We start from the raw sequence: 12,434 nt of genomic DNA on the forward strand, positions 1-12,434 counted from the left end.
TGATCTTATGATGTCTTACACATAAGGGTGTGTGAAGGTTTCGTAAATTTGTTTTTTTAATATAATACATAAATATATTATATTTAATACTATAACTAAATAAATAATATTTAAATATTAACTCTATTTGGGTCCGGAGGTCTAAGTTGGGTTTGCATAGACCTGGACCGGACCTGAGTATTATTTGGGTCCAAGGTTTAGACTCGGACCCAGACCCGGACCTGGTCTGGTCAGGGTCCATGCCACCCGGCCCAGGGCCCCAACGCTCTACGAACGTTTTTCGTCTCACTGATTCCTCTTGCGCCCCGAAGAAACCCAAAACATGCGATTGCTCCGCTTGCCGAAAGGGCTCTGCACTCTCCCTCTCTACTCTCGCTCTTTCTCTCTCTACTCTTCACAAGACCGCTGCTCCATTCTCTGTAATCTCGCACTGAATAGGTCTCCTTCTGCTAACCCGAAGACCATAACTCTGCGAAACCCCAACTCATTCAGAACTCATTATCGTCCTTTGTCCATAATGGCTGAATCTCAGGATTTTGTGAAGGGGAATGTGTTTCCTAATGGAGTCGCTATCATCACTCTTGATCGACCCAAGGCCCTCAACGCCATGAACCTTGGTATATGTCTCTCTCTCTCTTGATTAACAATCATGAACTGTGTACACTTCTCTCTCTCTCTCGAACTTAGCAGAAATGGCTTACTGTGCATCTGAGTTGAGTGTGTGTATTGCTCTCTCTCCAAGCATGAATGCTATCAATCTCTCTCTCGCTCTTCCATCTTTCTCTTAAGAGACACGAGTTACTCTGATGCATTACTTTTTGGAATGAACATGGATCCTATAAATTTCATTTGGGCTTCTCTCAACAATCATGATTGAATGCCAGAATTGGATCTTTCTCTCTCTATGTCTCTCCCTTGATACCATGAATGCTACCCATCTGAATTGGGTCTCTCTCTCTCTCTCTCTATATCTCGCACACACACGCACAGACGCACACACCTCAGAAAGCATGAACTCTTCACATTCAAGTTGGGTTTTTCTATATATCTATGTATCCATAGAAACATAAAGCCTGTATGTGAAGTATTTGAGTCTTTCTCTCTCACACAAACACACATAACAATATGGATTCCGTTAATGGAGTTGGGTTTCCCAAATCACACAGTAGTGATTTTACACCATCATTGACAACATCGCATGCCATGTCTTTCTCAATAGCATATCACCCATGGACAATAATTTATATAATATGTGACATGTGACACTTTCAGTTTCCTCCGCATGTGCCTGTGATCGGTTACTCTCTGCCTTGGATTACATGAGATTTTAATCTTTATATACATATCCGAGTAGTTTAGTAGTAATTATTCAAAGTTACTTATCATAAAAAAGAGCGGCAGTATTTCAACTTGGGATGCAGTGTTTCCTCATAACGGGTTAAATTTCTTATTTCTTTACTTTCTATTTGTTAGTAAATCATGCTGTCTATTTACATGTCACTACCCCAAGTAATATTATTGTTATTTGATTTTCTTTGTTGTTGATCGAGACTCTCCATTTAAGCATTTTTTCTTATCATTACTTTTTATATTCATAGCTGTAATCCATTTTTGGAGTGTTTCATAATTATAATCCATAAGTTCCTATTTTTTCTTAGAAATGGACTTAAAGTACACTGAGTACCTCGACAAGTGGGCTTCTGATCCTGCAGTCAAGTGCGTGCTAGTTGAAGGCAGCTCACCTCGGGCTTTTTCAGCAGGTAAGTGAAAATGAATTGCTTCCATTTTTAAAGAACATCAGATACACAATACTCAATTCTTGTTACAATTGGGTTTCCCAGGAAAGAAACCCGTTCTAATCATTTTATTTGTAGCGTTTCTCATAAAAAGAAGTCATTGTAACTTATAGCAAGAAAAATGAAAAAGAGCTGTATCCATTATATTTTTCAGAAGGTGACTGAAAGTAGGTGTTGCCATTTTCCATGACATGGGTTCAAGTAGGGTTTTCCAATTAAAATAAGGAACTCGTTATGGTTTTTCTTTCCTTTGTGAGTGTGTGTGTTTATACATATACGCACACGGAAAAGTTTATATAAGGTGTCAACCTTATACTATAGAAGTAAGGCACATCTAAAAGATCCATAAAAAAAAGTTGTTATGATGTTGGAAAACCATCCAATTATCATCTCAACCTTAAGATGTAGGGATGTCCAAATAAATAAATAATTTAAAGTCTTAAAAATGATGCATCTTGTAACATATTATGTAGATTGTCCATTTTTAATACTTTCACGTCTTTGTAGATGTGCTCAACCTGCATTGTTTTTTAAGTTTTTAATTTTATAAATAGATTTACAATCTCTTACAGGTCCTTATTAAAATTTCGAGCACTAAAATTATATTTTTCGACAAGGTTTAGAGGTATCTTACTTGGATTGTTCAAGGTTGACACCTTATGCAAACTACACCCATATATATATATATATATATATATATATATATATATATATATATATATATATATATATATATATAGTTAGTTAGTTAGTTAGTTAGTGTGTGTGTGTGTGTGTGTGTGTGAGAGAGAGAGATTAAGGTGTAGTATTTCTTAGACCTTATTTTTGTTTTCACATTTATATAATTTTTTTTCAATTTTCATGAACGATAGATTTTTGAATTTCTTTGGGATTCTGTGTTAGTTTTGAGGGTTGAAGGTTATGGTTAATGCAGGAATGGATATTAAGGGTGTTGTTGCTGAAATTCAAAAGGACAAAATGACTCCTCTTGTTCAAAAGGTCATTTTTATGAGAGTCTTTCACACTACTAAGTTTTTAACATGTTCAAAGTTCCATCTTCTCTTATCTTCCATCTGCTTGGTATAGATAACAGCTAAATAATAATCATTCGTATTGGTGATAACCAACCCCTTAGTGTAATCTGCAGGTGGAGATGTGAAGTGGATGTCAACCCAATGCAATAGAACCCAAATGATTGCTGTAAATATTGAGGTCTTGAAATATTATTTCATAACTTTGACATTAATCAGTATATAACAAGTTAAACAATTTAACTTCCTTCCATTGAACTGGATTCTTGCAAGTGTTTAGAAAATTGATATTTTTATAAACGGTTGAGTGGCTCTAATGAAAAGGTACTTTTTCTGTTTTTTTGGTTAACTGAAGACATGTCTCAATATTATGAATGGTAGTGGGAGTTTGTGAGTCCTAGATCTAATTTATCTGCTTGAGAGTTTTCTCATTATCTGGTAAATTTTTTGAGCATCTGGCCACTAGAAGACTCAAGAAATCTGATGTGTTTAATTGAAGTAAAAAGTTTGATAATCTGCAATCTAGAGCAATACTTTTGAGATGGTTGCATATATACCATTTCCATTTGTCATTAATTTTTGTTAATTACTAGCGGTGTTTGTGTAGTACTACAGTGTATATTTTTCAACATCTTCTGTAACTAATAAGACTTAATAAACATGGCCCAAACTAACATGATACTGTTGATTTTTATATTAACTATATTGAACATATGAGCACCCAACTTGTGGCATGTGATCTTTAGTTATCTCATAATGTTTTTTTTTACTATAAATAAAAAAGGTAACCTTTTCTCACACACAAAAAAAAGAGTGTGAAATGTGGAAATGTTGAGCATAGACAACTAGAATCTTTCCAAACAAGAAAGATGTGAAATATTGGACAACAGTGAAGTGATATATCATCTGGTATCAAACCCCCAAGAAGAGCTAAAAAACTATACTTATATTATGAAAGTAGACTGGTTGCAAAAGCCAACAAACAAAGTACTCAATTTTGAGGTTGGGAAGTCCGCTGTCATCTAAGCTGATGAAGTTTAAAATTATGATAGTCTATATGTTAAAATTTTTAGTCACACTGTAATCACAATCATATGAATCAAACAAGCGAGGAAGAAAATGAAATAGAACTAAACGTAAATGGAGGAGGTTCCTGGGCCCTTAAGTTATTGGAATACGGGAGAGCAACAAGTTCCCTGTGGATTTAAAAGGTCAACCACCTTTTCTACCTTGAAAGGTGAGTGAGAGTACCAGAGGCTAACCCTAAGCTGCAACATTTAGCTTAGGCTACACAAAACATTCGTAAACAGAGGTCACCACCTCTCTTTATATGATATAGGAGTTCCTTATAATCCCTTTGATAAACCACTTAATGACTTATCAATACGTAGCTATGCTTATTGGTTTTTTATTCATATTTTTTATAATTTGTCTCTTTATATGCATACGCTTCTTGCCTTCTTCGATAAGTATATGCATTTTTATGATAACCTTGATACTATTCACATAAATGCATGAATACCTAAGTAATAAATTCATGAGTACTAGCATTCATGCATGCAATCAAGTATAAAGAAATGCATTTTATTCCACATGTGTATCTTTCAAGCAATGTTTTAAGATAGTGTTTTTAATAGGAGTGATGGGCATATCTAGAAAATGCTCATGTACCCCCCCAACTACATGTTTTGACACACTTCACCATAAGTTTGGGGGAAACCTGATCAACCTGAAAACAGAAGTTGGCCTCACCTGCTAGAATATCCCTCACGAGATCAGACCCTACACCCGCCTTCCAATCTATCTTCAAACCCTTCCCACTCCCCCAATTTCTCATAAGAGAGAATTCTCTTTGAAACCTCTAGTATCTCTCTAAAATATCATAGGTCTAAAATTTTATTTATTTGCATATATTTATGTTCAGCAATTAAACAATTAGCGGGTGCCGTGCTAACCTGATTACACAGTAAATTTGCCCCAATCCTTCATCTAAAATTGTACTTTTAGAATGTCATCGACATATGATATGGTCGGGATGTCCATACCAACAAAAACATTGTCAAATTATCAATTTATAGCAGGCTTTTTGAATATCTGATGTCAAACAAGTAGTAGCCTAAGAGATTCATGGTGGATGTGGATTGTCTGGATCCAAAATATGGGCCAGAAAAGGGTTTGACAGTGGTGATTAGTGTTTGATTTGCAGAGATCGGGGACATCCACATGGAAATAGCTTTTCAGTTCATAAGACATGTTTAGAGGGCGAAAACTTGATTGCTTGGTGGATTTTGATTTGCACATGTGTCATCAAATAGATTGGAGAGGGGGGACCCGTTTGATGTTTTGTACAATTTCATAGAGTCAAAGTGTATCATATTTCTTTGTTTTGTGTACTTTGTTTGGTTTATGGTTTTGAGGTCCCGGCTTGTCCTTTCTGTCTTTGTTAATATGAAGAACGACCTACAAATTTATCCACTAGTGGTCCAATGTGATGTCTTGGTTGGTTGGCTTTGTGTGATATCCATGTCTCTTAATTCTTTTTCCTTGAGGTACAATGCTAGCATATAGCTAGTTGCTAGTCATGCAAAATTGTCTTTGGGAAAGTATGCCATATACAACTCTATCTCTCCCTCCCTCCCCCCCTCCCCCCTCCCCACAATTTTCCACATGTAAATTGAGCATGATGAACCAAGGGCTATGGTTTTTCACTTTTTCCATAGCCCATTGGATTGTAGCATACTTTCAGACTGTCTGTTATTTTTCTCAACGAACATAACTCCTACTTGAATGATAATAGGTAAACTATGGACAAACTGTACACATGAAAGGTTATTAAAACTTAGCTTGGAGAAAGAAAGAGACTCAACCCTAAGCTGTAGCCAATATTGAGCTTGACTTGTTGTTAAATGACAGAAGCCATATGTGCGAATACTTTTATGTGATAAGCAATTGGGAGTTAGGACGATGAACTTTTGTATACAAGCATGTGATTTATGAAAGGCAGAGCATTAGTCTCCAAAATCAATATACATATTTAAATTATTGTTAGCTTCGAAAGTTTCTTTGATTGAAAGTGTTTTTTTGCAGGTATTTACTGCAGAATATTCCCTAATATGTAAAATTGCTGAGTATAGAAAACCTTATATTTGCTTCATGGATGGTGTTACCATGGGATTTGGAATCGGCCTTTCTGGGCATGGACGATACCGGATAGTCACTGAGGTGGGGCTCTTTATTATACAAGGAAACTTCCATATGGATAAATTGTAAATAGGGAAAATATCAAATATTGCTTGGGACATAAAGTATAAATCATGCTAGTTTTCCAATAGCTTGAAATTGCAAAGAAGTGCTGGACCCTTCAACTTTGTTCTAAAGATGATTTTGCTCCCTGTTTTGAATTGAAACTACCATGCATATTAAGACATTTACACATAACGTGTTGAATGGATTGGGGTAAAATGGTTATTTAGAAAACAATTGTCCTATCTCTCACATTGTTTTGATATTCCAAATATCTGAAGAACTTGCATGATTCCCGCAGATGTGCCAAGCATATTTTTTATTGCACTTCACAATCATAAGTAGTTTATTTGTTCTTTTTCTCCAGAGGACTCTTCTTGCCATGCCAGAAAATGGGATTGGCTTATTTCCAGATGTTGGGTTTGCTTATGTAGCAGCAAAAAGTCCTGGAGAAGGAGCTGTTGGTAAGTATGCACTTGGGATCTAAGAAATTCTTATTATAGAATGCCTGCCATCAGGTATCCTAGTCCTTTAAACCATATTATAATCTATGGACTATAGGAAACCATAGTCCATTGGAGTCTTCACCATTCGTTGGAATGAGGATGGTGATGGAAGAGTGTGGAGCTCACCGGAACAGGACAAGACTCCAACTATGTGTTCAACAGTCCCCATCATCCATTTCAAAGGATTGTGATAAGTGATGAGCCTGTTGATTATGGTTTTCCATGGTCCTTTGGATATGCTATAGTTACCCATGAGCATTTTTTATACTGCCATCCATTTATGACTTTGTGCTACTTCATCGCAGGTGCTTATCTAGGACTTACTGGGGAAAGGATTTCAAGCCCTGCTGATGCTCTTTATGTGGGCCTTGGAAGTCACTTTGTACCTTCTGAGAACTTGGCTGCACTCAAAGACTCTCTTCTTGCGTCCAGCTTGTATATCTTTACTCTCTAGTGATATATTCTGTCTTCTATTAGTAATAATTGAAAGCGTACTCTTACTCAACAGACCATAGAATCCATTGGAGTCTTTGCTATTCAATGAAATGACTGACAGTGATGGAGAGGGACTGGAGCCCACCATTGGGTCCTGTTCTGACTTCTGATCTGGTGGATCCCACCCACTCTCGATCATCATCAATCATTTCATTGGACAGTGATGACCTGAGTACGTATGTGATAGTCCATTGGCTCTATTGTAGAGCTTGTTGCACAATGTTCAGTTTCTGATTCGTAGTTCCCATACTAGTTTCTATGCATTCCACATATCCTAGGCTTAGGCCCTTGAAATATTGGATTGTGTTGTCATACAGCTCTGATGATCCACATAAAGATGTCCAAGCATTATTATCGAAGTACAGCAAAGAGCCTGAGTCAGAGGCCCAGCTGAAGTTGCTCTTGCCGCAAATTGTTTCATCTTTTGGCAAGCATAAGTCAGTCATTAGGACAATAAAAGAGCTGAAACAACATCAGCTAAGCTCAGAAGCTCCAGGTACTTGAGGATCCTATGCTCATAAAACTTTTTTTTGATGGGAACACTTTTCTACTTTAAGAAACGATGTCATCTACATTGTGTTTTGATACGTCACTGTGATTTTTACCCTAATATGCAAATATCCCCAATTCACATCATTAAATGTGAATGTTGCAACCATGTCTATTGATGTCATTGGAGATTTCTTCACCTTTGGATTTGCTTCGCATCCTTCTTGTGTTAAGGCATCTGAGTGGCATTGTTCTTGTGATGTTGGGGATAGCAAGTCCAATGGACCACGGAAAATATGGACCATCTCTCTCCGTAATTGTCCATCGTTCTATGGTGATGACCAAATAGGTGATGATTTTTCAATAATCCATAGATTATATCATAGTAGGGATATGTAGGAGCACTAACTAATGTGTAGGGATATCTCATCCTTCTTGTGTTAAGACATTTGAGTGGCATTGTTCTTGTGATGTTGGGGATAGCAAATCCAATGGACCACAGAAAATATAGACCATCTCTCTCTGTCATTGTCCATTGTACTATGGTGATGACCAAATAGGTGATAATTTTTCAATAATCCATTAGATTATATCATACTAGGGATATGAATGAGCACTAACTAATGTGAGGACAACTAGTGGAGCGACAAGGGAGTTTTCGGTGATAGGAGGCCTATATTAGGGATCAACACTGAGTTCATATTTCTTTGCATTGGTTATGGACGAGTTACCTAGGCATCTTTAGGATGAGGTCTCGTGGTGTATGTTGTTTGCAAATGACAATGTTTTAATAGATGAGACTAGAGACAATGTAAATGCAAAGTTAAAACTTTCGAGGGATGCTTTAGAATCAAGAGGTTTTAAAATTAGTCAGATTGAAATAGAATATATGGAATGTAAGTTTAGTAATAATAGGAGCAGAACCGATGAATTAGTTAAGATTGATGACCAAGAAGTAGCTAAAAGAGATTATGTTTGATATCTTAGGTTGATAATCCATGAGAAAGGAGAAATTGCTCATAGAATTAGAGCTGGGTGCACGAAGTGGAGATGTGCTTCTGGAGTCTTATGTGATCGTCGCATAACCCTGAAACTAATGGGGAAGTTCTATCGGACGGCTGTAAGGCCAGCCATGGGAGGGGATGTTGGGTAGTAAAGAAAAAACATATCCATAGAATGATTGCAACTGAGATGAGGATGTTGAGATAGATGAGTGGCAAGACAAGGAAGGATAGAATTTGGAATGAATACATTTGAGGAAACTTAGGGGTAGCTGCAATTGGCGATAAAATGGGCAAAATAGACTTAGGTATTCTGGCCATGTGCAGCATCGACCTAGAACAACATCGGTTAGGAATGGTGATTTGGTTAAGGTAAAAGGCTCTAGAAGGGCAAGGGGAAGGCCCCAAAGGAGATGATTGAAGTATTGAGAAAATATAGGGTGACTTATGGTCTGACTTAAGGTATGGCCCTTTAGAGAGCGAAATGGTGGAACATGATTTGTGTAGTTGACCCAAAATAATTAGGATAAGAACTCGGATAATGAAGATAGTTATTAGATTATATCATGTTTTGATTATTTGGGTTATATTGTCTTCTTATCTATGGGATGAGTGGGCATATCTAATTACTGACCTTTTAAAGGTGAAGTGTAATTGTTTTCATTTCGCAAAATGTTATGTTGTTTGCATGTTATACTTATTTCAAATATATGTTCAGCTTGCTAGTAAAGCCAGTCTTGGTGACCAATATGGGTAGACAAGTCATATGCCCATGTTGCTCTAGCTTGACGCTACAGGTATAGAGACTGCCACATTTTCAACTTAATCTATTGAAGAATTGGACTAACAGAACAGAAAAGTAGAGAGAACAATAAAGGGTTGTTATTTGTGGGTAGAGGGGGAAGGGGGTCAAATGAAAATGAGATGTTGTGGTGAGACATCATGTAAGCTCTCCAAATCATAGGCCTGAGATTATGCCAAATTCAACAAGTGTTTCGGGGTATGTTATGAACAGTTCTGACAAACTCACCGGAGTCTACCCGGACTCGGGCGAATTTACTCGGACTTGGTACCCTGCTGAGTTTGGAACAATGTACACAATGTGTACATGTACAGCACTAACGTGAACACCATAGGGACTGTCTGAGTATTGCGGAACTCGGTGAAGCTCACCTGAGTTTCATAATACTTAGCGAGTCGCTACAATACACATCCGAGTACTGTACACTTATGCTTTTAAAAGGGGTGGCAGAAATCTGCCCCCCATTTCTTCTTAGTTTCTTTAATTTTGAGGTTTAGGGTTTACCCATTTGAGCCAAATCACATTCTTAGTAAGATTTTTTGCCTGATCTATCTACTAGAAATAGTAGATTTGAGAAAACATATTAGATTTAATATATTTTTTAGATCGAAACAACTGAACGATTTTTAGCCCGATTTCGAAAATTTGCAATTTTTTTCTCAATCAATGGTCTATCTTTGATGAAAATTGATCTCAAATTTTATTTTGTGTTATTGATCCAATCATAGGCTTGATTTTCACAAAAACACAACAAATTAGGATGTGAGAGATTTGAAATTTGAATTCACTATTCATTTGAATTTTTCAAGAGCTCGGATCTCCTAGACCTGGAATTGAAACCCAAATACTAGTTTGGGTGTTTTGATTGGGGTTGTTTGAGGAAGCTTTGACAAGGATTTGAGTATTGATATTGATTTGCATTGGGCGCGAAGATTGGGGATCGGCCTTGAAAATTTGGCTATGATCCAGTTTTTTTTCAATTTAAAATTTGAATCAAATAGAATATTTTTATTATTTTGTAATACTTTTATGTTTTTGATGTTTTGTGTTTTTAATTTTTCTGAAATTCCCATTTTTTAGATTTTATATTTTTTTTAAGCCAATGTCATCAGTAAATTCCTATTCCATGTTTTAAATAGTTTTTATTTTGTACGAATTTTTTGTATGTTCATGAGTTTTCTGAATTTTTCAGACTTCTAACCATTTTTCTATTTTTTTTTGCATTTTTCATGTTTTTTGCCCCTCTTACTAGATGAGTCTGGACTCAGGCAAGTCCTGGCCAACTTGCCATGGTTGCTCAGCTTTGGCAGATGCCGAGTACTTTGCCTCAGCTGATTAGAAAAACACTGGGTATTATGAAGGAACAATATCTATTGCATACAATTGCATGAGATTGTAAAAAGCCAAGTACCTTACTGTGTATGCACAACTAATATCCGATTCACTTACAAGAAAATTATACAAAGTATGTACAATGAATAATTGTAATGAGAAATTGCTAAAATGCCTGTGTTCTTTTTTATTATCATAAGTTTTATGACGCTTTGAGAAATTGAAGAATTTTAGGTCTCACATCAATTGTAGAAAATGCTTAGGACAGAACAAGACCACGTCAATTCACTATAACATATTGTTATTCCTTTGAAGTTTTCATTGTAAATGCATGAGTTCCTGATGACGTTATGAATGTAAGCTGAGCAATACTTACAAATTAAGGAAAACATAATTCCCGAGCTCCAAGGGACTGCATTCAGCTGATCTTCTCTTCCCCCCTTCTTTTCTACCATAAATGAAACCTTTAGTCTTATGCTACCAAGAATCCAAGCTAGGGCACTCATTCAAGGGTGCAAAACAACTCAAAATGGTCAAGCCTGCATTATGCTGTTGATATGATGATTTTCATCAAAATAGAAGCTGGGTAGCTTGACAATTGTGGCCGTTCTTAAAATGCTTTGTAATTTTGTAAGGCCTGAAGTTTGACATATCCAAAACAAGAATCAAGGGGATTGATTTCAGCCATTAAAATGTGGAGTAGCTTGTTGCAGCATTGGATTGTGGAGTGGACCGAGTGCCAACCAAATAGTTGGGGTTGCCATTATGTGTGGGAAAATGCAAAGAAATTAATGGGACAGGTCATTGAGAGATTTGAAAAGAGGTCGGCAACATGGGAGAGTAGATACTTTTCCCTTGGGGGAAAGATAAACCTTACCAAAACCCACCTTATCCTCCATCTCGTTCACCTCATAGCCCTCTTCAAAATGCTTGCCTCAGCCTAGAGGACAATAGAGATTCAACAGGATTTTCTTTGTGGAGATTCTGAAGATCGACATAGCCTACACTTGGTCAAGGATGATCATGTATGCCTTCCAAAAGGACTTGAGGGGCTGGCATTAGAATAATAGAAGAGGTGAATGAAGCAGTATTGGGCAAATGGTAGTGAAGAACTACAAAATAGTGTTACCATTTAAATAATGTTTAATGTATAATATTTTAATAATATTTAAATAAAGTGCATATATTTAACATAATATTTAAATGCATTTAAATATATAATTTATTATTTATGGGTCAGGTTCAATCGGGTCGGGGGCCGGACCTGGATCTGGATCCGACCTGAACCCTTGCCACCCCTATACAAAAGGCGCACCTATCACTTGTGGAAACTGGTCATTTTCCACGAGCATGTTGGCCGAGACAGATGGATGATAAAAAATGTCAAATGTTACCGAATGTCGGGTGCTTGGAGAGGTTTTAACTCAGGCAATCCTTCATAGGGTTGCTGTTTCCAATTGAAGAATATAATACACATTAAATTTTGGACAAATATATATAGCTCAAAAGTAGGACCCTTGCTGATTCCTTCTCAAGACTTATCTCTGAAATGATTGAGAGAAATAATGGAGTTGTAGTGTTATCCCCAGCTTTAGAAGAAACCTTAATGAGAAATAGATACAATAGTTCATACAACTGTTAGGTGCTTTGCAAAAATTTTACATTCCACGGGATGGTATATACATAATCATTTGGGGGACAAGAAACTGTGGGACCTTCTTGGTCAAGTCATTTTACTA

At 36.6% G+C, this 12,434-nt stretch overlaps 1 protein-coding gene across 7 annotated transcripts in view; it reads left to right on the top strand.

Moving 5' to 3' along the window:
* The first annotated feature begins 346 nt into the window (after nt 1–346).
* The window catches only part of LOC18434236 (ATP-dependent caseinolytic (Clp) protease/crotonase family protein), a 28,842-nt gene continuing 16,754 nt past the window's right edge, over nt 347–12,434 (top strand). For 2 of the 7 annotated variants that reach the window (XR_016056363.1, XM_088868046.1), the window contains exons 1-8: nt 347–617; nt 1,659–1,760; nt 2,731–2,795; nt 2,944–3,008; nt 5,915–6,049; nt 6,438–6,534; nt 6,882–7,011; nt 7,389–7,567. Coding sequence is in view for 4 of the 7 variants with exons in the window: in XM_088868046.1 (XP_088724172.1) it covers nt 2,961–3,008; nt 5,915–6,049; nt 6,438–6,534; nt 6,882–7,011; nt 7,389–7,567 (589 nt within the window). In the remaining 3 variants the exon portion in view is untranslated. The remainder of the gene's footprint in view (nt 618–1,658; nt 1,761–2,730; nt 2,796–2,943; nt 3,009–5,914; nt 6,050–6,437; nt 6,535–6,881; nt 7,012–7,388; nt 7,568–12,434) is intronic. The other 5 variants (XR_016056361.1, XM_006844311.4, XR_016056362.1 and 2 more) reach the window with 3 other exon arrangements.

Source organism: Amborella trichopoda, chromosome 5 (assembly GCF_054954075.1).
Source record: "Amborella trichopoda isolate Santa Cruz 75 chromosome 5, AtrichopodaSantaCruz75HAP2 v2.0, whole genome shotgun sequence".
Lineage (NCBI taxonomy): Eukaryota > Viridiplantae > Streptophyta > Magnoliopsida > Amborellales > Amborellaceae > Amborella > Amborella trichopoda.